Below are 27,857 nucleotides of genomic sequence, written 5' to 3'. Positions count from 1 at the left end.
ACAGGAAGAGGCTGTTCTCTGTTATGTGAAAAAGGTTGAGAGCTAGGGGTGGGACAATTAGTGAAATTCAGTGAAAGCCTGGTACTTCTACCTGAGAGAGAGTTAGTCTGGTACATCATCAATAAATGTGCTGTCTGCTGAGGCAAAGTTTGTTTATAAGGTACCGCAAGCCTCGTCTAGACTAGCTCTGTTGTCTTGCAGATGAATTTGTGCGGGCTGCATCACTTAGACTTAAGTTTTTTACAGCAGGGGCAATCTACTGCTTGTTCACAGGCACAGTCTCTTTTGGCGTGTGTCAGCAGTACTGTAAAGTGAAGGATCTGGAATGCAAACAGCTTGCTGTAGGCTCATGCAGAAATAGCACAGGAAACCAAACCTATGCAGTAAAACAAAGCACCAGCAATCGTTGTGATGGAGAAACGTGGAAAACAGGAAAAGGAAGTTTAAGGCTGTTACCTGGATTTTGGTGCCCTTCGTCGTGGAGGAATTAGGCACAGTAATTGCTGATCGGGTTGTGCTGTAATGCACTCCTGACAGCCTCAGACAGAGGTCTGGATATGATAGATTGGATTGCCTCAATTTTATGCTTGCATCTCCTCATGCTGACCTGTACACCTAATGGATTTGTTTCACCCTTGCTAGAAGACGTCTGCAGAGGCGATACAATCGAACTGCAAATTGTCCACCTCTGAAAGTAGTAAACTTACATCACTTCAAGAAGGGCATTAATCTGCCCTGGAGAGCTCATGGGCAGGTGCTACGGCCTTGTTTGTGTTAGTGAGGCGGTACCACTCGTCCCAGAAGTTCCTTTAAACAGAGATAACTTGGTGTGGAGCACATCAGCAGTGGCAGTGTGGTGACTGTGGCTGGTTGAGGCGGCAGGTTGACCCCCATGGGACCAGCCATCCTTGTGCCCAGGCACGAGGCCTAGCTGACTGGAATGCCGCGGAGCTCCCTACACTGCTTCTGATTTCTGAAAGGGTTCTCTCACTAATCCTGAGAAGTGAAACTAAAAATGTTCCACGGTGGGATTGTGTCAGAGGAAAAGCTTGGAGCTGGGAGGGAAGTTTTTGCTGTTCTCCTGGTTGGCCAGTACTAAGGCACACCTTTGGTAGTTACCATTATGCAGATTGCTTTGTGCTGGCTTTGTTCTTACGTGTTGTAACATTCATCCCATTCCATGCTTATTTCCATGGTGTCTCTTCTGCTTATGCACAGAGACAAATGTTTCCTTGGTGAATCTGGGTGCACAGTGGTCTCTCTTCCTTACATAGGCCAAAAACTTTCCCAGGACATTCACTTTGCAGTTCATTTTAAATTTCGTAGCAATTCTGGGCTAGAGACCCAAAAGACACCTAAGCTGTTTGGTGATGCTGGAGTTTGAAGAAATGGCACTTCTCCCTCTGGGTCACTTGTGAACTTGTTCACTGAACATGCCCTTTTTAGATTAAGCATCACACTGAAAGTCTTTGTACATGCATTTTTATAAGAAACAGAGATACGTCAGTCTTGGTGCTCTGACTGAATTACAGCCTGGGGGATTTTGTTTCAATACTTAAAAAACGCTTCTGTCCTAACAGCTGGCTCTGGTGCCACAGAGGAAAATCTGGAGGTGAATGAATTATAAGGAGTTGTAATTATTGTTCATGTCTGGATGGTAAGCACCTATTGATGCCTGCATGGAGACATTTGAATTGTTTGCATTAGTTGCAAAGAGCTGGTTTTGTTCTATGAGTAATGGAAAATATTTTGCCTGATCTATAGACTGTGGAGTCAGGAGAAAAATCAGCCTTTCCCACGCCAGACTGTATGTTCCTAACTTGAAAGCTCAAATAATTTGTGGATATCTCTGTTGCAGGTGATTTGTAGTGCTAGGATTCATCTTTTTCATTTAGTGAAACATGCTGTTTGACTTAGCCTTGGTCAGTTATTACAGGCTAGTTTGCAGTGTGGCAGCTCTCTGGAGACCCTGCTCATAGCTACTCATTGGCCTAGAAGAAAGGATTTAATGATTTTCTACTTCCTCTCTGTTTGGTTTTAGGGTGTAGATATTTTATAAATGTGAGTCAAACTATTTACTGGTGACATTTTACAAATTTTCACTCTGTTTAATCTCTGAGTAATGTTTTTAGGTTCGTATATGTTATGGCCCTTGGCATTTCGGACTAACGTATCTCCAGGATGTCTTTGAGGATTTTATCTTTAAATGGATTCTATAGTAACTTTGTAATTTATTTTTACAAAAGTTGTGCAAATCCCTAAAATAATTCCTACCCTTCCTGGCTATGCACACTGGCAGTAAAGATGCAGAGCAATACCAGCAGAGGCCTCCGAGGGAGAATACCCCGTGTGGTGGTAGCTGAGGGCTCTGGTTACAGCCAGCCGACGAGCAAACCAATTATTTGTCTTTTGCTTGTGTGCCAAAAGAACTTAAATGTACGAGTTGATAGGTCGCCGTGCTTTATAAAGTTGATCAAGTGGCTTTATCCCGACTGCAGAGCTCCATAAATTAAGTCACAGAAGTATGTCCAAATTAAGTCACAGAAACGTCCAAAATCACAGGCTGGATTTGTAACTTCTGTGGAAGTGGCATAGAGATTTACAGACTCCTTGCTGTAATAAGGATTGCCTTCATCACAACAGGGATTCCCTTTAAATACCTTGCAGTATTGTACAAGAAGGAAGATGGACGTGATAAAAACAGAATCTTTAATAGCACCTAGAAATTAATGCGCGACTACTAGAGATTACTGGTCACGTATGTATTACTGTCCCAGAAGTCATGTGACAAAGCAGCAGATCGCTGTAGTAAAGTCCAAGTCTGTACCTTGAATTAACACAACTCTAAGTCTTAATTCCTGTTCGTTTTGACTGCTCTAACTACAACTTCGGAGCTGAGCTTTGACATTTGTTTTCTGTAAGTTTCTTCACTTGGTAGTTTTGGTCATGGAAATAAGTGTTTGGAGGAATGATTTCTGTGATACCATTGCTTATCTATGAAATTTCAGCACAGTTATTAAAGGTTTCATATATTTTTCCCTCTCACCAAGTTACACGATATAGCAACAGTATCCATATTCACGTAAACTGTCTGACTTTTCTTTCAGATGATGTCAATCCTAATGAACACCATCATTTTTGAAGACTGCAGAAACCAATGGTCTGTGTCAAGACCACTGCTCGGACTTATACTTCTCAATGAGAAAGTGAGTATTTAAGGAATTCTACCAGGTTTGCTCTTCATGTGCCCAAGTAGTTGAAATCATTATTTCATGTAAAACAAAGTTGCCCATTGCCCTTTCAAATTCCCCATCTCTTTCCTTGGGACCCAGCTTACACTAGTAACAGAGAGTAGAAATCAGTTCATCTACTGTACAGGTATTTTACAGATTTGTTCACAGAAGCTGAGTGGCTTAATTAGGATGAGAAAATCCTCTCAAACTTCACCCCAACTTTTACACCCAACCTTATATCATGCAAATATAGAGAACATTTTTTAATAGATTTTACATCTTTGCTGTTTCAGAATTAAGCAGAAATAATAGGCAAGCACATTTGGCTTTTAGATAGAAATTTGAAACAAGAACGCTGTGGAAATCACATCAGAAAAATAGCTTCCTAGAAAAAGAGTTAACCAATTTCTTTTTCTGAAAGGTTTCACAGGAACAACTAGCTTTGAGGGTATTATCTGAGCTCTTACACTTAAGTACCAGCATTGATTGCAATTTGGATTATGTTCATCTGTGGCAGATTCTGTAAACCAGGAAATACTCTGCAATTTGCCCTTTCAATAAAATCTGAAACTATGAATTTGGATATACCCATCATGTTTCCCTTGTGGCTTAATAGAGACAATATTGTCTGAAATGGAAACCATCTGAGTAAATGAATGCGAGTTGATCTAAATGTGTGCATTTTTTGTATAGCAAGGCATTGTTTCTGAAGATATTGACCTGTTGTATTCTCCATAGTTCAGAGCTAGCTCTAACTTTATTCTGAATTGCTTTATCTCTTGGGCAGTCACAAGCCTCAGTGTATTACTGCTTTGGAGAATGAATTGTCTATACAATAAGAGGGTGCTGGAAAAAAATAAGACACTAAGATTAGCAGCAACCGCATACATTAAAATTCAAACTGAAATCCCAGCTATGGAAGGAAACTAATAGAAGAAGAAAATATATCAAGAAGAGAAGCGCTGTCTCATCATTCACCTGTGCTGAAGGATCCAATTTTAGCCATATCCAATAGCACTGTCATTCATCTTCTTGGTGTGTTATTGTGATTTAAATCCGAGCTCTATAAGAGAGAGCAGTTCTTTTAAAATGATTGAGAGGGAATAAGGGCAAATTCAGTGTTTAGGAAAACTTTATGACATCACAATATTATACTTTACAGATGGAAGCAATATTTCCTACTTTGGAAGGAAAACTAATCATTTTCTATCTGCTCTGAGTCACTGCATCATTATAAAAGTGGGAAATAAGTAGTTTTGTGCATTCCCAATCTTGTTCAAGACGACACTTTTGTTTATATAATGCTTCTGATTTATAGTGTTTAAGTATTAGCCTGACTACATATTAATTATGTGTTTTTTGATGTTAGCTGCTTCAGTATAAGAAGAAATTAAATATTTCACTTGAAGATAAAACCATGGAGCTGTAAATCATAAGAAATAAATTTGTGACTGGCGGAATATTCTTCTTACTGAAATTAGACTAGTTCTAATGATTATGTGTTTTGCTTAGCAGACATGGATATGTACAAGCACCTTTACTTATGAACAAGTCTTGCATTTCTTTTGGAAGGGTGGAGAACGGGAAATATAATTTACAATATTTGTATTGCCCATTTTGCATCAAGCATATTATTTTGTGTTCAGAAAAGAGGAGGTAATGTACTTACATATGGCTGTAAAAGTCGTCTTTCCTTGGCTCATTTCAGTACACTGCTGGTTTATTTATTGAAAATAGATTCCTTTATTTCAGGTAGGGTCTCTGTCTCTACAGTTCCTGAGATAGCAAGCACACATTAACCACGTTTTACTGCTTGTTCTCTTCTACTTTTGTTTTAATGATATCTTCTTTGCCAATAATTCATCTCAAAGGGAAGGAAGCAGGTTTACTTAGGGACTCAAAAAAATTGGGATTCATGCCTGCTTGTCCCAGTAGGCTTAGTTATGCCAAAAAGGGAATTTTGCTTAGAGTCCACCCTAAAACAACGCTAAATCTTTTGAGACAGCATCAGCTTAGTATGAAATGGGATGGTTGCTGGTGGCTCCTGACATCATTCCCATACTGAAGTGCAGCAGCAAGTTCAATTTAAATCCTAGTGGGAAGGAATTGGCAGGGAGAGCCCTTTATATCTTGATAACGTAGCAACTGTGTCATCTCCTTGCTGTTGTCCCTCAGCCAGAGAAGACAACCACAGGCATTTGAGTGTATGGGCAAAAGTGATGTTATTGCAGAGAAGCCCTAGAAACCCCAGTGCTCGGAGCAGCTCCGTAGTGTTGGAGCAGTGAGGCCATGGGAGGGTCCTACGGGGGAGGCTGCAATCACTGATGTTAGGCAAAGGTCTAATTCCTTGCTGTTAGCTGAGGGTGCTGGCAGTGTTGTGGGGCTGACTGAAGGCGTTCTTGGAACACCTCTGTTCTAAAAACGACTTGTGGGCACCAGAGAAGATCTCAGGGTTGTGGCCTTCTCTAAATTGAACTCTGTGTTTGTCACCTTGAGACAAGGCTTCGGGGAGCGTGTTTGTTGCAGGCAGATATTTCATCTTTTACACCAGCTCCCGTGTGATTTTAAAATTTGAGTTTCTAAGTAGTTTGGGACCCAGCTATTTGATCTGCTGCTGCCTTCACTTGCAGTGCTGCTGTAGTGGCCGACAGAGATGTGTAACATGGGATGTTTCTGGTTTGAAAGGAACTGGATTGAGGGCAGGTAATTTGCCAAGCAGACATTAAAGGGATTTGTACTTCTGTAATCCCGTTGAGTTGTCAGGGGCTTGGAGTTAGTGTTACAGTTTTACTACCTTGTCTTTTGTTATCCCATGTTTTTTTCATGTGTACAGGAAAGCTGCATTTTTGATGGAAAACTTGGTTTAACTTGAGAGTTGTTTAACATGTTTTACAAAGATCCAGTTCCTTCCGCCTCTTGAATGATTAGGCGTGGAAGAGGTACTGTAAAACAGGGTAGAGTACCGGCAATATCCTTCTCGACTGCAGTATCAGACTGCTGTGAATCTCTGCCAGATACTTGGGCACAGGTTCATCAGAATGGTTCCTTCTCCTCTGAATAAATGCCTGTATCAGTGTTCATACCATGGATGTGCTTATGCCCAAGGCCATAAAACTTTGAGTGACATAGCCAATATAATAAAAAATAAACAGGGTTATATGATTTCCTTGGCTATAGTAGTAGGGTAGCTGATAACCCTGGAGGTCCCCTCCTATTCCATATTTCTAGACTAAACTAAAATTTGTCCTAAGGTGGTAAAAAGTTCTATTTTAACTAGTCTGTAGATCTGCCAGAATATAATGGGAATAGTAATATAGAAAATGATACAGATTACCTAGCTTCTAAAGAAGCAAAGATGATTCTGTCTCATCACAGCACTGAAGTGGATTAGATCCCACAGTGAGGTGCACAAATTTGCACCATTCTAAAAAAGCCTTAAAAAGTAGTCAGAGAACATGTATGTCACCTCTCTTAGGTGGCTTTGTGTGTTGGAACCTTTGTGTGTTGGACCCACAGCCACTGTTGATGTGGCCCATCACTGAACTTTAGTCATGACAGAGGATTGAAGCTGGTGCAGTTCAGGAAGGCAGCATCTGAAACCCAATTCTTGCTGTTTGCCAGGCTCCTATCACAGAGGGCAACATGTGAAGCATTTGTTCCAGAATGCTCCGGGTGTAGGTGAGTAACTCCAATTTCAAATTTCCAAATCACATTTCTAATGTTTTCTGTTTTGTTATCATAGTACTTCAGTGAGCTAAGGGCAACCTTGATAAACAGCCAGCCTGACAGCAAACGAGAAGTCCTTGACCAGTGCTTCAGGAACCTCATGGAAGGAGTCGAGCAAAACCTTTTGGTAAAGAACAGAGACAGGTAAGTTCATAACATATAAGCCGCTGAAAAATATAAAAAGACAAATGGAAACTGGAAAAAGTTACAATATAAGGAAGTATTCCAGATAGCCGTGAACCGCATCTCCTTTTGAAAGAAGGATCGTACCCTATCAAAGGACTTATCCCTAGACTTAACAGTTAGAGTCTGAACATTTGATAATTATGTATATTCTTGGTCCAAAATGTATTTCTGGATTTCATCCCAAAGTCACATTTTGCCGGGCTGCAGCTGCTGCTTTTTTCACTTGGGCAAAACTGCCTCATTTCAGCAGGTAAGCCTCAGAGCTCCCCTTCTCCAACCCTAAATCCCTCTGACAAAACATTTGCTTCAGTCTTCAGTGGTTCTGCTGTCCTGACATAGCTTTTTATTGCTGGTGCTGGGGTTAAACAGCTGTTTGTGAAATGACAGAATAAGAAGGGGACACTTACACATTGTAGATAAACATGGCAAGGATTTTTTTTAATATGAATCAAATTCACCCGATTTTGCCCTCATTTGAAAAACAGAATGGAAGCTTCACAAAAGAAGCAGTGAGTCTGTCAGCATTTAATGTGCATGCTAGCTTTTTGTTACCAGCTAGCTCTTCTCTCATATTCCATGTGCATTATAAAACCAAAACAAACCTTGAAAGTAGAGAGAGGCAATCAAAGCCCAGACTGTCGGGCTTCCTGGAAAGCCTGAAACAAACTGGAAAATGTGTTGAAGAGAAAAGAAGACAAAAACCTTTTGGTGACACTTTTCCTATGACTTCTTCTCTATTTTTCGTTGTAAAAATTGTCGATTTTTTTAAATTCTTGTATAGTTTTGCCTTAGTTGTGGTCATCTTTATTTTGTTTCGTTTTCCTGTTGAATTCCAGTAGTAAAATAAGTTCTTTAAGGCTTGACTGTGGATGGTAGTCAGAGAAAGAGGGATTTGGAAGTGAACCCAGAAAAGTACAGATCGCATCCTTGTCAACGATAAATTTGGCAGACTCTGTGTGTGGCTTCTTATGTATTATGGACCAGGAGAAAAAATGGCAAAAAAACAGAAACCGCAAGGAAGGAGAAGAATGCCTGTTAGAACAAATTAAATCCAAGCTGATAGTGGTGGGCTGTAGGACATGGTCTGACCTCGCAGCTGTAAATTCCAGGGAGATTCATTTGACTGAAAAGTCCTTCCGGATTAAAAAGAAAAAAAAGAGAAACTGAGTAAAACTTGCTTTTAGAACTAGGTAGTTTCTTAGTTGAATAACTATTTCTATTTATTGAAGGCAGGAACTCCTTAAGATAACATTGTTTTCTGAGAAAAGCAGACTTTGATGTGCAGTTTCTCTGAGCTGCCATATTCCCAGAATAACAGCCGTTAAGGACAGAAGGGGGATCACTGGATGTTCTAGTCGAGGCTGAGGGAAGGAGTATGATGGAGAGGAGGCTGAGGTCCCCTGTTGTCACCTCCAGGCAGGCACCTGGGGGTGTTGGACAGCGCTGGGGATCCAGCTCTCCCCTGTGCTCCCCCTGTTCAGGGAACGGACAGAGGCTGCTGGCAGATACTAGATTTGGCAAACCTTAGATTGGAATATACATAGATTTAATACAGATTTTCATCTCTAAGCTCGTTGGAGTGTTCTCAGGCAGCGGCGCGGAAGCTCTCAGGGAGCTTTTGTGGAAGTGCAGGCAGGGAGGGACAGGTGCAGGTGTGAGGGGGTTAGGGATAATTTGGTCGAACGAGCAGCTCGTCTGTCTCAGTAGCATCCGCCTGTCTAACTTAGGAAGACTTTTAAGCCATCACTTCCCTAACAAGCAGCATGAGTTAATACGATGGCTTTTCTGTTTTCAGCCCGTGATTTGTAATCCTTTTCAGAGTTCTGCTGGGGAACAGGAGGCTTCTTTTAACTGTGATTGTTTAAATTTGAGCAGAAATCAATTTCCATTAGTAAGGAAATAAACTCAAAAGTAAAAAATTATGAATAGAATAAAGAATGAACTCATAATTGCATCCTGTATTTCCACACACAGTGAGCCCCCGTTTACCACACTGCTGCTACACATACCCATGAAGTACAGTACAGTGGAGGCAAGCAGGAAGGGAAGGGTTATTACCCCAGTCCTGCAAAGAGAGCTTTCCTGAGATCCCATCAGTTCTGTAAGCACCTGTCCGCACAGCCCTTCACAGGAAGGAGCCCTAAGGAGCTGTTCTTTGGGAAACTTTATTAGCTTCACTATAATGAGCCAGCAACGTCTAACACAATCAAAGCAAAGAGCACTGAGGCAACAAACAAAAGAACACCTAAAGATCCTAAATGCAGGGTGCAATATACTTTTCTGGCATTTTAAGTATTTTTTTATTTTTAAAATGTGTACACAGTATGTGATAAATGGCAATCAAATGCTTCATTTCAGGTAAAGATAGCCCAGGGAAGTAGATCAGATTTGGGCCGTCATAAAAGCTGAGTCAGAATTCTCCTTGTCTCATGTCTGATGCCACTGGACAGGTTTCCCATCCAACACATGCCAGTAGAGAACTATTGGGAAATACTGTTGTGAATCATTCTGTGCCAGATAGGTGATGGTACCACATTTCACAGAGACTGGTTGTACTCAGACTCTGAGGGGGGAAAGTAGGTCTGAGATAGCCTGGACTTGATCACCCTCTGGACACGTCCCAGAGAGCCCTTTGCTGGAGGCTGGGAGAGAGGGGACATGTTCTGAGTCACGCGAGAGGAAAAGGTTTCTCGATGCGTTTGTTTCCCAGCTGACTTCTGAAATGAGTTTATAACGCTTTCCGTATATGCCAAGAAGTTCATTATTATTTTATACAACTGTTTTTTGAGGGCACCTAGTGATTTTGTTTCTGCATTTTCCTTTGTTCTTTTTTCAGTTAAATTTAGATTTTAGTTATTCTTTTTACTAATTATTGAAACCAATACCTCAGTATCAGGTCTCATTTAACGAAATGTTTGGGTTGTCTTTTTCCCAGGTTCACTCAGAATATGTCAGTCTTTCGAAGAGACATGGCTGAAGCTCTGCGCAGCGAAGGGGCCTCAGATCCTGGCAGTTTGGACATGATGAGTTGACATCGACTTAGGAAACCAGAGCACTGGCTAATAAAACTACTTTGAAAGTTTTGAGACTCTGTTATATTGTTAGATTTTGTCCCTTATGAAAACTATTTTTTTAAGATAACTTCTGCCTTTTTATATCTCTGGCATAAACATAAGGATTTGTGATAGTGAAAACAATGTAAAATCAGCCTTAGCTTTTGAACATTTTCAGCCTTTCTTACCAATAAATATTATCTTGTTCTTTTATCTTTACAAAATGGTGTAGAAACAGTACTTAACCAAAGAACAAAATAAATATGCATTCCTTCTGAACTTGCATTAGTTAATGATTCTCAGTTCTGCATATAGTATTAAATAACATCTCTTACCGATAAAAAACCCTGAGCTCATTCTGACTGAGCTCATACTTGTTGGAAAATGAGTTGAAAACCAGTGCAAATTTTATATGACATCTTTTTGAAATAATAAAATTGCTATTTTTCTACAAAATGTTATACATTTCTTTTCAACACAGGAGGTTTATGACAACATGGATAACAATGTGGAAGAAGAGTAAAAATGATCATTTTAGGCTATGAATATGACAAGGAAATTAAGCATGTTGCACATAATAAAAAATGTGCAACGTAATGGTTGATGGAGCAACCATTAATGAAATACCAATAGTTGTTTGAATTTTACAAGTACAAATTTTCCAGGTCCTTGGAAATGGAGAGGGGGAAAAAATGCAAAATGTTATGACACTGTTTAAAAGGGATTTAATTCATCCACCGCTACAAAAAAGCAAGCAGATAGTTACAGAGACTTATCGCCCATATTTAAATGGCTTGTGGCACAATGAAGATGAACACATGCATCTAAACCAGCAAATTCAGCAAATTTATCTTCACCTGTCAGAGAACATAAAGAGTTCAGTGTGCACCAAAACAAAATCCCTCCTCCAGTCTGAAGCTCACGTGTAAGCTCGCCACGCTGATTTTCTGTGGAACAATTAATGTCATTATTCTGTGGCGGGTACGAGGCACTGTGTGGGCTGATGAAATACACAAATGAATTGAAGCAAAATCTAACAAAAATTAGAACTATTTAAGCAGTAAGTCAATTAGTTCATAATGTACAAATGCTATTATGTGCAATTAGAAGCTATCGGTATTGGGTTGGGTTTTTCTTTTTTTTATGTAAATAATTGATCTCATGTGCTTTTCATGCTTGCTTACATTGTTGTATTTAGGAGCATTTCACCATTGTTTAGATCAGAATATGATTTTTTTATTGTGGCCATCAGGGAGCAAAAGTTCATACCAATATTTCCTATAGATTTTTGCATTTTTTTCTTTGCAACTCTTATTTTTCTGCACATGTTTAAACTGCAGGAACTGGATCTGAAAGGAAGTCATTTTGTTAAGCAGCTTTTTGTTTTCATTTAAGCTTAGCTGGAGAAATTATTTAATGTGCAGCCAAAGGGTCTGATTTCCAGGAGTGCTGTGTACCTGAGAAAAGAATCGATGGAGTTAGTAAAGAGCCGTGTTTTTTTTGGTATTGCTAAGTGCCAAGGTTTGAAAACTTCACACTAAGTGGGTGATCATTATCAACACTTGAAACAAATAGGAATTAGTACAGCTGTTCACCTTCCATTTCAGTCCTTGAAGGAAACTAGAATCATTGCTCCTAAGTCAAATTTTACAAGCTGCAGTACTTGTGAACTGATTCACGCTCACGTGTGCGCATGTGCATGTGAATGTGTGTGTGTGGGGAGCGGGATTTGGGAAAAGGTCTCTCCATTTTACCTTGCAAATGGTTGCAGGGCTCAGTGCTGAGCTGTGCTGCTGCCTCTCTGGCAGGTTTGCTATACGCACCCTTCCATAACCTTACAACTCAAAATTGGCATTAAAAGGCTCGGTTGAAAGCTAATGGGTTCTGTGATTCCGGTTTTCCTTGTCATAGGGTGGAAATAAATATCGGTTGCATACAAGCTGCTTGTGCTCACAAAGCAGTCAGTTTGCTGGTTAAATTAGCTGCTCTGCTGAAAGCTGAAGTTTGGCATACTGAAAAGGAGAGCACCGTGTGCCCTCGTAACTTGGCACTCAGACTTTAGGGCTTGCTTTAATATAAGGCTACTGACTCCCTGGGGCGCTGGAGTGCGTTTTTGAAACTTCCCTTCTAACGCATCCCTTGTTACAACTTACAAGTAAGATCTAAAGAACACCTTATAAACTGGGCAAACGATGCGTGTATTTGAACAGCGTTCCAACCTTGGTTAACAATTGACAACAAACTTATTTAGAGTAGCTGGCCATATAAATACTCTTGCTTTTAGGTTGAAAATGTATAGCGTAGCAAATAATGTATTTTATGACTACAGATTCTTTGTCGAGAGTCTTTAGTGTCAGCCTTTAAAAGGGTACTGACAAAGTGGGTACAGCACAGAATTTCCTCATATGTTTACAAAGGATGTGTAATTCCTTTTTGGTTTGTGTGCGTTTTTTTTTTCTTTTTTTAACACATAATTGCCTTAAGGGGTTTGGATTTTTTTTTCTTTAAAAAAAAAGAAAGTGGGAAAAAATGGAATGGGAAAACAAAAATCAGAAAGGAAGACTGTACTTGGCCCCGAGTGTTTTCCTCTCAAGAGCCCGATGTGAGTCTGTCTGGTTATGCAAACCAATTGGGGCTGCAAAATAGTTCTGATTCTCCCCCAGCTGTGTTCTCTGCTGTCCCAGCGAGAGGCACCAACAAACAAATCTCAGGTAAGCAACCGTCCTCCTGAGAGGGGAGAATAAAGCAGCCCCTAGAGCAGCCTCACTCTGCTTGCACAGGCAAAGGCAGCTTTCTAAGGAAAACACAAAGTTTTAATATCTTGTCCTGCTTGCATAAGGAGGCTTTGAAGAAACTCAGCTGTGAGTATATGCACACTTTATAAAATAATTCCTTGGACTTGTTAATGTTTTATTGTAGTATGAGTTTATGATGACAGCAAACCTTTCAAACTGTAGAGGGATAACATGCTTCCTTGCTGTATTAAAAAATAATGTTAGTGTAGATTTTATGTACCATAGTTTAGATTGCTGTTAAGAGCGCTTCTTTGACAACATTCTTTTTGAGGCTTACAGAAAGCGCAATAAAATATGTAAGTTACATTTCTACAAACAAAAGCCATAACATAAGTTATTTATAAGTGTGAGATCCAAACAGTATCACGATAAATAAACCTTAATGGATACCTGCGGCATCCATCCTAATGTAATTTGCCCAACAAAAGTCATATTTAGTAGAAAAATCTGGCAGCAACCGCATGTTGGTATATAAAATAAGAATAAGAGAGGAGAAGGAAGGCACCGGCTGCTCTCCGGGTTTATGCAGCAAGCACCCGCACCTCCACGCAGCCCCTTCGCAATGCGTGCGGGGGACCCGACGGCTGCCTCTTGCAGGGTTTGCCCTGTTACTGGGACGTTCCCCTCAGCTCCGCCGCAGCCTGAGGTTGTCAGAGGTGGCTGAAAGAAACGGCCCCGTCTGCCCAGCATCCCCCTGCCGCTCTCCTTCCAGCCCCGGCTCCTTCTCTTGCGCCCTCCCCACGTAACCGAGTGTCACGCTTTTGTGTGGAGCGATGCATGGATTTTGAACCAAAACAAAGTTCAGGCTTTTCTAATAAGACCCGTAAGGCTACCAACTGGATAAAAACGCACTCTGTGAAACGTGACTTGAAGCCACTAAGGTACGTTCGGTGTCTGAGGCTGCAAGCCACCTCTACCTGTTTGCTCTGAGTAGCATTTAACCCTTCCGACCCCTCTGCAGGGACGCACAGGGTTTATTTACCTCCCTGCTCTGCGTTTTGGGGGCTGGTGCCTCACGGTGAGCACAGACCCCGGCTCACACAGCCTGTGCTGGTGGGGGGCTCGGCCCCCGCTGTGCCAGGAGAGGTGCGGGAAGGTTAAAGGGGGGCAGAGCTGGGTGGCGACCTCTCCACGGGCTCTGCCTGGAAGGGACGCACGGGCACAGCCTGGCAGGGCCCTCAGGAGCAGGCCTGAGGGACAGGACAGCGGCAGAGGACAGCTGAGAGCTGCGAGCTGCTCAGGTGGGGGCTGCTTCCCAGCCGCCCGTCCTCCTTCCCCTGCCCGCGCCCGCTCCAGCCTCACCCCGCCGGCCTGCGAGGCCACTGCCTCAGGGGAGGCCTGGCAAAAGCCTCTGCAGAGTGTACATAAGTAGTGACAGGTGTTATGTGTTCAAGAACACGTTTGGGGGTTACACAAGTGATTTTATTTATTAGTAAGTCTCACCCCATTATCTCCATATAGAACAGGCTGTAGAGAGCCGGCCCGGCCTTGCCTGCTACCAGTGCCAGGCGCTGCAGCAGAAACCTCTCCGCACCCACCGCTGCTTCCAGGCCCTGTGTGGGGAGAGACAAAACCCGAAGCAGCATCAGGGGCTGCTTTTGGGGTGTTGTGTCCCCGCCTGCAGCTGGCTGTGATGCGAGGTCCTGTGAGCTGGAACGGGAGCTGCCCTGCAGCGGCTGAATTCCTGCATTAAAGCACGGCCTCAGGGTAACAGAGGGTGATAGGTGAGAGGAGACGCTGCCCTGAGCATCCTTTAAAGGAGGAGGATTTATTTGTAGCAGTGAGACCGCCAGAGAGGCGGCACGAAGACGCTGCTGAAGACCGGTGCTAAGTCAGAGGCGTGAGCACGCAACCTCCACAACACCTCTTTCTTTCTACCTTGTTTCAGACTCGAGCAGGGCCTTGGTGAGGGTCGTGCAGCCACTGCCAGCCCAGGCCCTGGCAGCAGGAGCCTTTGGAGCGGGGGCGGGAGGCAGGGATGGGGCAGGAGGCGCTGGACGTGCAGGATCACAGCTGGACGGGGCAGGAGGGGGGGCTGCATCGCTCGTACATCCACCTGCGTGACACAGGTGGGCTGTACAGCCTCTTCAGGGCTCGGGGTGGATGCTTTCCCCAGCTCTGGGGTCGCTTCTCTTCTCCAGCCGGCTGCAGCAGCACTGCTCAAGCCCGGCCGGGCCTCCTGGCCTCAGGTCTCCTGCGCGAGCATCGATCTCGCTGCGGCCCCGCGCTCCCTCTCCGTAGGAACTGCGCAGCAATGTGCCATCAATTAACGGCCCATTATTATAAAACGCTGCCTCCTGGTTTTAAAAGGTTGGAGGAGTCCCGCAGTGGTTTCTCTTGGTCTCATTCCCAGAGATCTGTCCCTCTCACCTTAGAAACAAAATGCCTCGTTTTAAAAATAATTAATGGTAAATATGATTAAAAAAAAAAAAAGTGTAATGGATCATTTGGCCCACGCTAAATTTTGTCAATAAACATTTAACCAAGGCTACTTAGGAACAGAGCTGTGTGGAGGAATACTGCCTCGGGGTGCAGACGGATTTAAAGCCAGGGGCTGCCCTGGGTCCCCCCAGAGCCACCCATGGGTGGTCTCAGGGTGGCGGCAGGACCAGGGGGCGGGTGGGGATGCTCGAGCTGGAAGCGCCAGCCTCCTCCTGACAGGGATTTCGTTTTCGCTGGCACTGGATATGTCCAGGAGAGGGGACCATCCCCATCTTGCCTCTGCTTTCCAGGAATTGCTGCTTCTTTCTGCCGTGGCCCATGGGGTGCAGGAGCACACGTGGGCAGCACGGCTGAGGCTGCTGCCAGCAAACCTGCCCCAAACGCAGGAACCGAAATGTCTGGGGCCGCAATGGAAGAGGGGAGCAGGAGCTGACTCGTTTAAAAGGCGTTTGGGACTGGGGCAGTGCCTATTTCATCACGGTTTTATTCTCCCAGCCTACAGGAAGCTCCTTGCAGATGGACGGTGGCATCAGCTGCTGCCTGGCACGTGGCAGGGCCTGCGAGGATGCCCTCTCTGATCTGAGCCCACGGACGTGGCAGGGGCTGAGGGGTTCACATGCACCCCACGACTGAACCCAGTCCCCCCGGGCTGTCACACATCCCCCTCCACACCCCACAGCCACGGGGCCGGGCACAGCTCTGGGTTTCAGGGCAGGCAAGGGGGTTTCTGCTTGGCCGCCCCCAGATCCTCCTGCTGGCAGACTCCGGGAGCTGGGGAGCCGGTTGGTTATTCCTCTTGCGTGCGATTATTTTCCTCTGTCCCCTTCGATTTCCTCCTCTCCCCGGTGCCTCTGCAGGTGGCACAGCACAGCTCCCCAGGGTGCAGCTCCCCAGGGTGCAGCTCCCCAGGCCCCCTCCGCCGGCTCCGGCGGTGCTTTGGCAGGGCGCAGCGCGACTTTTCCCGGGACGGGAAACCTTGGCAGCCTACCGCGGGTGCCCGCTGCCTGCCCCCGGCCCGGCTCCGGCTCCCGACGGCCCCCAGCAGCCCCCGCCGGGGTCCCGGGGCCGGTCGCGGAGCCGCAGCGCTGCGCGGGGGCTGCGCGGGGGCTGCGCGCCCCCGGCCCGCGGAGGGGCGAGGGAGAGGAGGCGGCAGCGGGGGAGCCGCATTTAAGGATACCATACGTCCCGGGTTATTAATTATAAAACGTAATTAAAGTAAAACTGCAGAACGTCAACATATTAAATTTAAAAGCTAATATTAAAATAGAGTTAATATTTAATAAGGTAGCCGAGCGTTACAAAGCTCTACTCTATATTTAACTGTGTAAAACCGGGAGAGTTTTCCCAAAGAAAAATGTATTGTTTAGCTGATTATCAAAGACTCTGTGATATATTATCCATTTCACAAAAATAATATAGATATCTTTTTAAATATAGTAATAAAAACATACTAGCGCCTTTTAAATATACTATTACTTACCACCCCTTTTCATATTGTACTATCACAGACACTTTGGAATTGGTTTAAAAGCACATCATTCATTATTCAAAGCTCATCTTTGCATATTATTCCAGCTCAAGTCTGCCAGGCTCCCTGTGAAATCGTTCACAAAATTGATAACAGCAGACACACATGCAATAAAAAGATAGCCTTGGGCAGCCAGAGTTCCCATTATGCAGATCAAGCTGCAATTTTCTCTAACAAAGCCTGCCCTGATTCAGGACCGGGTGTCACTTTATTTATTTATTTACCCTCCCCCGGGTTGCTTTTATTTTTGTCGCCCCCCCCCGCTCCCACTCCCCGTGTCCCCCCCCTCCCCGCCGCCCCCCGCCCGCAGCCCGGCTCTCCCCGTCGGCGCTGCCCGGCCGGAGGGGGGGTCCCCGCGGGCTGCCCCCCGCCGCCCCCCGGCCCCGCACCATCTTGCCGGGCTCGGGGAAATCCGATTAGCGCCGCTCCGGGGCCGGGGGGGAGCCGCGGCGGCCGCTGCGGGCGGCACCGAGCGGGGACGGCCCCGTCGGGCTGCCCGCGGCCGGGGGTGGCACCGGGCGGCCCCGGGGGACGGGAGGGGACGAGGGGGGGGGGGGGGGGGCCGGTAACGGCGGAGCTGAAGGACCGCGGGGCACGGGGAGTCTCCCCCCCGACGGCCGCGGGCAGCGCCGCGCTCCGTGGGCAAGAGGCGGCGGCTCCGGGGCTCGGCTTCAGCCGGGGCCGGGGGGGACACGAGGGAGCCCCCATAGGCCCCTATAACCCCGCCATAGCCCCCTACAGCCCCCCATAGCCCTATAAGCCGTAGTCCCCCATAGCCCTCCATAGCTCCCCGTAACCCCCCCGGGCCGTCGGGGCGGGGGCTGGGGGCCGGGGGCCGCCCGCGCTCGGCGCTGCCGTAGGAATTGTTGGGCGCGTTGGGGTAATTGAATCCCGGGCTGTACAAACTAATAAACTGCCGCCTTGTCACCGCTCCTGCGAGCACGGGATCGCCCTACCAGGTGCTGATCAAATACCATTACATTCTATTAAAAGGAAAATTCTATTCCCTGTTTTCATTTCCCTTTATAAGAGGGGAACTAAGTAAATGCGGCTGAGCGTTATTTAATTTTTAACGCCTTTAGTCCAATTTGGACGTCAGGGAGCGTCTGCAAACTCGCTTAGCGGCCGCCTCCCGCTCCGCCGCCGCCAATTAACCGGGGCCGGGGCCGCTCCGGGAGCCCCCCCAAAAAACCCCAGACCCGCTCCCCGGTTCCCCGCTGCCGTCGGGGCGGGCGCCGGGGCTCGATCGCCGCCGTTGGGTGCCGCGGGGCCGGGCAGGGCCGGGCGGGGCCGGGCGGGGCCGGGCGGAGCCGGGCGGGGCCGGGCCCGACGGGGCGGCCGGGGGGACCGGAGGGGTCCGGGGGGCTCCGGGGGGGCTCCGCGCCCCGCGCTCCCCCCGCGGGCGCGCCCCGACGGCGGCGCCGCCCCCCCGCCCCGCCCCGCGCGCGCCCATTGTCCTCCCGCCCCGAGTGACGTCACCGCGGGTCCGGCGGTTCGGGGCGGGAGGGGGGGGGCTCTCCCCCGGTGGCGGGGCGGCGGGAGCCAATGGGAGCGCAGAGGCCGGGCGGCGGCGGCCAATGGCGGCGGCGGGGGCGCACGCGGCGCGGGGCGCGCGGCGGCCCCGCGGAGATGCCGGGCGGGCTGGCGGGGCGGCGCGCGCTCCGCAAAGTTCCCGCGCGGCGCTCGCCGGGGCCGGCCGGGCCCGCGGTGCCGAGCGGTGCCGAGCGGTGCCGGGCCGTGCCGGGCTGTCCCGGGCCGCGCCGCGCCGCGCCGCGCCGGGCGGTGCCAGCGGCTCCTTTATAGCGGGCGCGGGCGGCGGCGGGGCGGCGCGGGAGGATGGAGCCGGCGGCGGGCGCGCAGCCCCAGCCGCAGCCGCAGCACGAGCCCATCAGCTTCGGCATCGACCAGATCCTGAGCGGCGCCGAGCCGGACGCCGCTCCCCCGCCGCCGCCGCCGCCCCCCCGGGGCCCCGACGGCGCGGCCTTCCTGGGCGGGCGCGGCGGAGCGCCCTACCCGGCGCTGCCCGCGCCCTTCCCCGCCATCGCGGCGCCCTTCGAGGACTCGGGCTCGTACGGCGTCAACCTGAGCCTGGCCCCGGGAGGCGTGATCCGGGTGCCGGCGCACAGGCCCATCCCCGGGGCCGTGCCGCCGCCCATCCCCAGCGCCATCCCCGCCGTGCCCGGCCTGGGCGGCCTCAACTTCCCGTGGATGGAGAGCAGCCGCCGCTTCGTCAAGGACCGCTTCACGGGTAAGGCGGCGCCGGGCCGCGGCTAACGGGAAAAAAAAAAAAAAAAAAAAAAGAAGAAAAAAAAACGAAAAATCCAAAAAAATTTAAAAACCGTAAAAAATACCGGTGGCGGCGGGGGAAAGGAGCGGGCGGCGGCGCGGCCCCGGCCCCCCCGGCACGGAGCCGCCGTCGGGGGGCGGCGGGCGCGGGGCCGCCGTCGGGCCGGGGCCGACCCCTGTTGCTTCCCCCCCGGGCAGCGGCGGCGGCGCTGACGCCGTTCACGGTGACGCGGCGGATCGGGCACCCCTACCAGAACCGGACCCCGCCGAAGCGCAAGAAGCCGCGCACGTCCTTCTCCCGGGTGCAGATCTGCGAGCTGGAGAAGCGCTTCCACCGCCAGAAGTACCTGGCGTCGGCCGAGCGCGCCGCCCTCGCCAAGTCCCTCAAGATGACGGACGCCCAGGTGAAGACCTGGTTCCAGAACCGGCGCACCAAGTGGCGGTGAGTCCCGCGCCCCCGGGGCCGCCCCGTCCGCGCCCGGCACCGCCCGGAGCCCCGGGAGCGCCGCTGCCGCCCTGCCCCGGGCCGGCGGCCGAGGGGCCGGGCCGGGAGCCGGGGGCTCGGCGGCGGGCTGCCGTCCCTCCTTCCCTTGGTTCTCCGTAGTTATTTTGGGTTGGGTTGGGTTTTTTTGTTCGGTTTGGTTTGGGATTTTTGGGGGTTTGGTTTGGGATTCTTTTTTCTTTATTTTTTTGGTTTGGGTTGGGTTGTGTTTTTTTTTGTTCGTTTGGTTTGGTTTTTCTTTTCGGTTTGTGTTTGTTTTATTATTATTATTATTATTGTTATTATTTTCGTTTTTATTTTTACATAGTGTTCTATTCGGAAAGAATGAAAAAAAATGGGGGAAGGGAATTATTGGGAAAATTCGCGGGAATTATTGGAAAAATCGGGGGAATTATTGGGAAAACGAGGGGTTGCTCGGATAGACGGGGGGTTGTCCGGCAAACGGCTGATTCCGTAAAGGGGAGATATTCCGCAAAATAATGGGGGGGCTCGCCGCAGCTCGGGGGGCTCCGCCGCCCGCAGCGCCTCCGCCGGGGCTGCCCCGCTGCCGGTGCCCGTCCCGGTGCCCGTCCCGGTGGTCCCGGTGGTCCCGGTCCCTGTCCCCGCGGTGCCGGTGCCCGTCCCCGGGGCGGCCGGGCTGAACGTGTCCCCTGGCAGGCGGCAGACGGCGGAGGAGCGGGAGGCCGAGCGGCAGCAGGCGAGCCGGCTGATGCTGCAGCTGCAGCACGACGCCTTCCAGAAGTCCCTGAACGAGTCGATCCAGCCCGACCCGCTGTGCCTGCACAACTCGTCGCTGTTCGCCCTGCAGAACCTGCAGCCCTGGGAGGAGGAGAGCGCCAAGATCCCCCCGGTCACCTCCCTCGTCTGAGCCCCGGCCACCGCCGGGCACGCAGCGGACTCGGCCCCGCTCCCGGTCCCGGCACGAGCAGGGGGGGAGAGGCGGCGGCGAGCGGAGCCCCCGGGACCGGGACCGGCCCCGGGACCAGCACCAGGACCGGGCCCCCCGCGCCGCTTCCCCGGGGCCAAGGCGGCGGCAGCGGGGCCCCGCGCTCCGCTTGTATCTTCGTGTCGATGTTCCACTAGGAGGGGAGATATGTCACTTTTTGTAAGAAGTGTTAATAATTTAATTTATTTATGCATCGAGATTTTGGGCACTATTAATATGGAATTATATAAAACCTCGATTATTTATATCGAAATCCGGACATAGGGATTTTGTGTTGGCTTTGGAACAAAAGGCTATTTTTTTTTTCCCGTTCTGAGGATAGTCTAAAGAAAAAAAAAACGCACCTACCTATCACTTAGCGGAGGGGACTAAGTGGAGCCGGTGATGACTCATTAGCTTAGGAAACCCTATTAAGCTGAAAAGCGGTAGCTTCCATCTGTCCCAGGTGAAGTTAATGTCAGCTGTAATTTATTCACCGTAGTAATAAGGGCTCCTTTCAGGCGACACACACACTTTATTTCGTCCTCACCTTCTCCTGCCGACGAGCTTAGCGCACCGAAACAGCACCCGCACCCTCTCCTTTCGCCACCGACTCTAGAGAAAGCGCCTTATGTTTCATAATAAAGAAGATTTGGGGTTGACACAGACCATGTATAATACTTTGTACTTGCCGAGACGTGTAAATAAACGTTTTCTTTAAAAACGCCTCTCCGCTCCCTGCGTGCCTCGGGGCGCCGCCGCCGCACCGGGACCGGGACGGGGACCGGGACGGGGACCGGGGCCGAGCCGGGCCGGAGGCGGCTGGAAACGGCGGGGCCGAGCCGGAGGTGAGCGGGCGGCGGAGCGGGGACGGCACCGGGGTGGTACCGGGAGGGCACCGGGACCGGCACCGGCGGCTCCGGGCGGTGCCGGCGGCTTCGGGAGCCGCTGCCGCGACCCCGCCGCCGGCCCGGGGGGCTGCGGCCGTCGCCTTTCGTTTGCCGCTTTATTTTGTATTTCCGTTATTTGGTATCGAAGGCCGGGCCGCTGCGGGGCTGCGGGGCCGGCCGGGGGCGGCGGGCGGCGGAGCGGGGCCGGGCGCCGCGAACGGGGCCGCCGGGGGTCGCCCGCTCCTGGGCTGGCCCCGACCCCCGGCAAGGGGCAGGGTCGGGGCCGGAGCCCGTCCCCGGGGGGGGGATGCGGCACCGCATCTCCTGCGAGCGCCGCTCCTGGGGGCGGCGGGGCTCGGGCTCGCCCTGCCGCAGGGCTTTGGGTTGGATTTGGGTTGGGTTGGGTTCGCCCGGGGGGGCTGCGGCGGTGCGAAGGCAGGGCCCGATCCTGCCCCCGGGGCTGGGCTGCGGCTGCTCGGCCGGCGCCGTTCAGCAGCCGGGGATGTGCGGGCTGAGCTGGGCAGCGGCGGCCGAGGGGAGGTGTCTGAGAGGAACGGAGGATTTAAAATCAAAAATAATAATAAATAATAATACTAAAAAAAAGCAACGAGGCGGTCTGTCCCTGGCCACGGGTTCTCGGGAATGCCGCTTACCCGCAGCTTTTGGCCGTCCCCGTTCCCGTCCCCGTTCCCGTCCCTGTCCCCGTCCCTATCCCCGTCCCCGCCGCCGTCGGGGCCGGGGCCGGGCAGCGCCAGGAACGGCTGCAGGCCGGGCCGGGCCGGGCCGGGGCCGAGCCGAGCTGCGCCGGGGCCGAGCCGAGCTCAGCACCACGCGAGGGGGCCGCAATAAGCGGGTCCCCGCTTTCACGTGCGTTCCTTGTTGTGTTTTGTCGGTGCCCCCTGCCACCTACAAACTGCCCGCGTTTCTTTTTATTTATTTGTTTCCAACACCTCCTTATTCTTTAGCTGTCGGAGCACCTCACGGCCCCACGCCGCTGTATTTTCCCGATTTCCCCGCATATTTTTTTTTTCCCTGCGCGTTGTCAGAGAGCTCAGCACCGCCGCGATCGGCTCTGCGGCAGGCGCGGAGCTCGGCAAAGCCACCGAGCGCCGCCAGCCCCGGTACCGGCGCAGCACCGCTGGGGCCGGCCCGGTGCTGCCAGCCCCGGCAGGGCTCCGCTCTCCTCCCCGGGACGTGCTGGGGGCACGACGGCAGGATGAGGCCTGGGGGGGGCCCCCAACTTTCCGAAGGACTTCAGAAACCGGTGGCTTCCATTTCGGCTGCGTGAATAGCCGTGGTAGCAGGGTGCTGGCACAGGGAGCTGGTGTGCTGGGGCTCGCCGTGGTGTCTTTGTTCCGGAGGAGAGGGTCTCGGGGTTTGGAGATGTGCAGAGCACAGGGGCCAGGCTGCTTCTTGCATCCGCAGTTTTGTGGATGAGACGGCGCTGGGGCACTGATGTGGCCCTGCGTGGAAGGCGGTGGAAGTGGGGAGAGCTCCAGCCCCTGCCTGGGTGATGTGCACCTGCGTTCGTGGGAGCGCCAGGGAAATGCCAGTGGGAACGCATACGCTGCATTTCCCTCCCCGTGGGTGACAGCAGCGATCCCTGGCAGCCCGATTCGGGGGTGGCAGGGCTGCCCGACGCTCCCTGCTGCGCGTTTCTGGACATCCATCAGTAGGTGAAGCCAGCCACGGGGCTTGCGGGGACCTTTGGTGCTCCCAGCGTGAGCCTGTCCGTCCCAGGGGCTGCGGCCCTGGGGGTGCAGATGCCTGGGGAGCTGAAGGCTCCTTTTTGGCGTGGGCTGCTTGGCTGTGCTGATCCCGGTGGCAGTGCTGCCCATGTGCTGCCCCCGGGCTGTGCGCGGTGCCTCGGACACCTCGATCCAGACTGCTGTCTGCGGGCAGTGGTTTGACTTGCAGGTTCCTGACACAGACTGGTTTTGCCCCCACCCTCCCACCCCTGCCAAATGCCCCCTTCCCTCCATGGGAGCCTCCTGCAGACACCCAGAGAAGGGGGGAGAGGGAGCGAGGGCAGCAGCTCCAACAGCCGTACTGCGGCACGGCCGCTCTCCTACGGGCCCGGCTCACTCTGGGGGTGCGTTTTGAGCAGAGGCAGCGTGAGCCTTGTGATAAAGATGCGGCCTGAGAGCATTGGAGGGGCTACACATCCCCCTGAGCTGTTTTAATACGTTGATGTTTGATGCTGTTAGGAAATTGATAATTCTTAGCATGTGGATGATCTTTCCTAAGCAGCCTGAATGGCCGCGTCTCCGTGCGCGGGCTCCTTGGGAAGCACAGGCTGCGTGCTTACCTTCCCTCCTCTCGGAGCTTCAAGCCCAGGAAAACTCCTGTTCAAACACATGGGGATGGAAAATGAGGGTGAGTGTTTTGAATTATCAGTGGGACTCAACGCTGGGCAGATCGCTTTCTGAACTTTGCTTAATCAGGTGTGCAAGTGATTTTCTGAGCAGGGCCAAACAGCTGAGTGCATGAGTGCACAGTGCAGGGCTCAGGGCAACCAGGGCCATGCGAAACACTCACCCCTTCCTCAGGGTCCCTCCTGACTTTGCTTCCAGCCAAAACCCAAAGCAGCCCCTTAGCACACTCGCATGCACGGGCGCAACCCCTCTCGGTATAAAAATGGCTGCAGAATTTGCATCTCTCAGCATTATTTTGTGCCCAGGGTATTAGATGTTACGAAGTAATGCACGGTGATCAGATCTGCATAGGCAATCCTTTTCCTAAATGGGCCTTAAAATCAATGGGTTATTAGCTCTCCTTCTCCACTCTGTGATGAAAGCACGGTCCTGGTAAACATGTGCAAACTGCACAATATTCAGAGCCTCGGTTTACGAAAGTGTTTCACTCAGCTAGGTCATAATTTAACTTATTTATAGCTAACATAAATAATACCGAGATTTACACCTCCCTCACGCAGAGGAATTTTCCTTGAAGCGTGTATTTCTGCACTGCAACCATCACTACCACTGATGAGGAATAATTTGGGGGCCGTGGCTAACCCAGGTGAGCACTTCTCCTGTAGCTGCTGCTCCTGAACTGGTAGAAGCCACCCCGATGCGTTGCTCGAGCCAGCTGGACTGGGGTGACAGCGTTCTGCAGGTGTGCATTTTGGGGAGGAGGGGTACGTGCACCCTGTGCTGTTGTCTGCTGGGGGTGTTTCCCTTCATGCTGTGTTTCCCTTGCCCACTCTCTGGGGGCCACAAAGCTCTGAACTTTGCTGACTCGCAGCAGCATTAAGGTTAGAGCAATAATGGCATTTAGATATCTTACTCCCATGAATTTTGTTTGAGGCTACGAGATAAAATACTCTCTTGAAGTCACTGTGGAAAGTAGGAGCTGGCTGCCTAAAGGCGCCTCTGCGCTGTGCATTCAGAGATGTCCACGTGTCCATGGAGCTGAGGCACCCGACAGCTTTCCTGTGCTCTCTGGGTGGCACAGGTGAAGGTTCCTGCATCTGTTCTGGAGCTGGGCACAATGTGCTGCTGTGCCCCATGCCATTCTTCAAAATACCTTGATTAATTACATTTTTTAAAGTGAAATCTGGCCCTGAATAGGGGACTCATGCAGCACATCTCCCAGTAACATTTACAGAGCATCCGTGCAAGGATCGGCGTGCCTGCCGTGTGGACCTTGGTGACCTCACTGAAGTTTTCAGCCAGAGCCCCTGAGCCTGGCCAAGTGTTGCTGCTGGGCTGTGGAGTACCCAGCAAGCTCCCATGGATGAGGCTGTGGGATCGGGACCTTCGTTGCAACTAGGTGGCTGCACTGCAGGGATCGGGGCCGGGTGGTTCTGTTCCCCTTGCATCCCGCTCTGCACAGCCGTGCCTGGCCGGCTGGGGAGCTGTGCCACGGCCCCAGGAGCTGCTCCTTCCTCCCCTGGCCCTGTTTGTCAGGGTTTGGGAGCAGGGAATGGGGAGGGGAATGGCATCTCCAGCTCCGTCACTAGCCTGAGCTGCTAGGGCAAACCTCTGCACCTCTCGGTGATGCTGTTAGCAGGCAGGCGCATTCCTCTCTGTATTGGGATCAGTTTTCTTCAGGATTTAATCCAGGTTGGAAGCAAACACAGTGTAAATGGGTGTGAGCCCACGGCCCGATGCAGATCGTCAGGCTCTGCAGGCATGACCTGGTCTGTCACCTGTGCACCTGACCGCGGCTCCCCGTCCAGGTCAACCTGCACTTTTGTCTGTTTGTTGTATTAGGGGCACAAGGCACGGGTGCATTGTCTTAGTTTCGTCATCTTTCTGCTTTGGACTAAATAGCAGCTGGACAGAGTGGGTAAAATTCATGGTCATGTTTTGCCTACAATGTTACAAGGCTTCTGTAGGCTTTGGAAAACGGAAGGTCATCAACCCTTGCCAGGCTCCTTAGATGACTTAAGCTCGATGCCACAAGTGTTCCAGAATGCCCAAATGATCCCATTAATTTGGCATCCAGCATGTGCTGCATTATACATACTGACTTCCATTGGCACATGCCACATCCAATCCATTAGTTGTGCACAAATGCACTTAAGTTTTTTATTGCTCTTAGTTTTGTGTCATCAGCAAAGAAAGGTAAAGTTGATCTTCATCTAAATCACTGACATGGATTATTGCAATTGATTACAACGAAGAAAGAGCTTTTCAAGTTTCAAAGTTATGTTGTCTTTTATTTCCCCAAGTAGTAATCTGCACTGTTTAAGTTATTGCACGAGAACAGTGTCTGTAAGAGCTGTCCATATTACGTTCCTTGTTCAGAACGTTTGTGTTAGTAGGCTGTTGTGATTTTTTTTTATTTTTTTTTCCTCCCCAGCTCTGTACAGCATGCTGCTTTTATTCCTTGTTGTGGCAGAAATACACTAAACGTTCCTTATTCAATTCAGTGACAGAAGGGGAAAAAAAGAGCAATCCGTGTGCCTGCTGAAGCTCACGTATGCTGGAAGTTGTGTTTTAACATGCGAGGAAATTATCTATGTTTGCAAAAATAGTCTTCTAATTGCAATTTAATCCAGCATTCATCACACGCTTAGCTCCTGAACTAGTGTTTTAAGGTGCCTTAGTATTTGACTGGGAAAAAAAATGACTAGGGGAGCCTGTGGCAAGTCCTTCCAAATGTCCCTGCGTGCTCAGGTGGTGTGTTGCAGGTAGTACTGAGGTGCCCAGCTCCTGCCACGGGGAGCTGGGTGCTGGTGGGTGGGTGGAGAGACCCCCTCTGGGGTGCACCTGCAGGGGTTTAAGCACCCGGAGCCTGGCCAAGACTCTCCTCTGCTTTCTTCCCACTGCTTCAAGTCGCTTCCAAATTCCCCACCTGACGTAAGGGCAACAGCTTCTTAAAATACGACAGTGAAACTTAACTTGAAAAACTAATTATTAGTTAATAAAGCTTGTGGTTTATGGACTGGAGTGGTAGGAAAGGCTGGCTGGAGCGCGGGGCTGTTAAACACAAAGGCTGCTGGAAGGGCTGAGATGTTTTAATAGGAGCCAGAGAGGGCCAGCTCCTCGTTCGGAGTAAACCAGCAGAGATCCATTAAGCTCAGTGGATCTCATCTACTTTACATCAGCTGAGGACATGACCCTGAGTACTTAATTGGTGGTATAATATAAAGACATTAGGCTCCCCTCCCTCGCTCACCGGCGCATGCTGCTCCCATTAATGGTAATGGAGCCGCCTGCGAGGGACCCCGCTATGGGACGTCCCGGTCCCACCAGGGCGGGCGCTCCACTGGGGAGGGGACAAAGCCCACGGTTAATAATCAAAGCAGCCTGCAGGTCCTTCCCTTGGCCAGGAGGCAGAGCAAGGGTGCCTGCACTGGGCCTTGGTGGTGCCAGGAGGGGATGGGGATGGGGACATCCCCGCTGATGGGGGCAGCATCCCTTCCCCTCCACCCAGTACCGCTGCCGGTAGTGGTGGTACAATCCATACCTGAGTTCTTGTTTTCCTCAAAATTTGGAAAATGGGGAGTTTTACCACAACGGGAAGTGTTTCTAACGCTTCCACTGCATCCAGACAAAGGCCATGCAGGAGCAGCAGCTCGGGGGCCTCTACTCTGCAGCCCCTTGTGGTCTCCACTTGCACCCCTGGCTCCTCGAGGTGTCCGCAGGGCTGCCGCTGCTGTGGGAGCTGGGTCCTCCGTCAGTGGGGACCCGCTGGTAGCCCAGCGTGCTGTGGTTCTGGCACCCAAAAACAGGGCAGGGGAGGCACAGTCCTGCAGCCTGGTTCATAGTTTCTTTTCACCCTGTGCTCCTGAATAAAGTACTGCATGGCGGTGCTTCTGCTGGGAGTTCTTGGTTTTCT

General features: G+C 50.5%; 2 protein-coding genes across 7 annotated transcripts in view; both read left to right on the top strand.

The window, feature by feature from the left end:
* RANBP17 (RAN binding protein 17) overlaps positions 1 to 10,477 on the top strand; it is a 159,972-nt gene extending 149,495 nt beyond the window's left edge. For 5 of the 6 annotated variants that reach the window (XM_080554758.1, XM_080554759.1, XM_080554757.1 and 2 more), the window contains 3 exons: positions 3,108 to 3,206; positions 6,976 to 7,103; positions 10,081 to 10,477. In XM_080554758.1, coding sequence (XP_080410884.1) covers positions 3,108 to 3,206; positions 6,976 to 7,103; positions 10,081 to 10,177 — 324 coding nt within the window. In that variant the 3' untranslated portion in view covers positions 10,178 to 10,477. Of the gene's footprint in view, positions 1 to 3,107; positions 3,207 to 6,854; positions 7,104 to 10,080 lie in introns of those variants that run through there. The other variant, XM_080554760.1, reaches the window with a different exon arrangement.
* An 8,196-nt stretch (positions 10,478 to 18,673) lies between these two features.
* TLX3 (T cell leukemia homeobox 3) lies at positions 18,674 to 21,403 on the top strand. Its single transcript, XM_080555829.1, has 3 exons — positions 18,674 to 19,211; positions 19,448 to 19,691; positions 20,409 to 21,403. Exons 1-3 carry the CDS (start codon positions 18,800 to 18,802, stop codon positions 20,617 to 20,619), a joined length of 867 nt encoding a protein of 288 aa, XP_080411955.1. The 5' UTR covers positions 18,674 to 18,799; the 3' UTR covers positions 20,620 to 21,403.
* The last annotated feature ends 6,454 nt before the right edge of the window (positions 21,404 to 27,857 follow it).

Source organism: Anser brachyrhynchus, assembly GCF_964034855.1.
Source record: "Anser brachyrhynchus genome assembly, chromosome: 14".
NCBI classification, from domain to species: domain Eukaryota; kingdom Metazoa; phylum Chordata; class Aves; order Anseriformes; family Anatidae; genus Anser; species Anser brachyrhynchus.
Note: the sequence above shows the minus strand (reverse complement) of the source record. Positions and strands in the feature narration are given on the sequence as shown.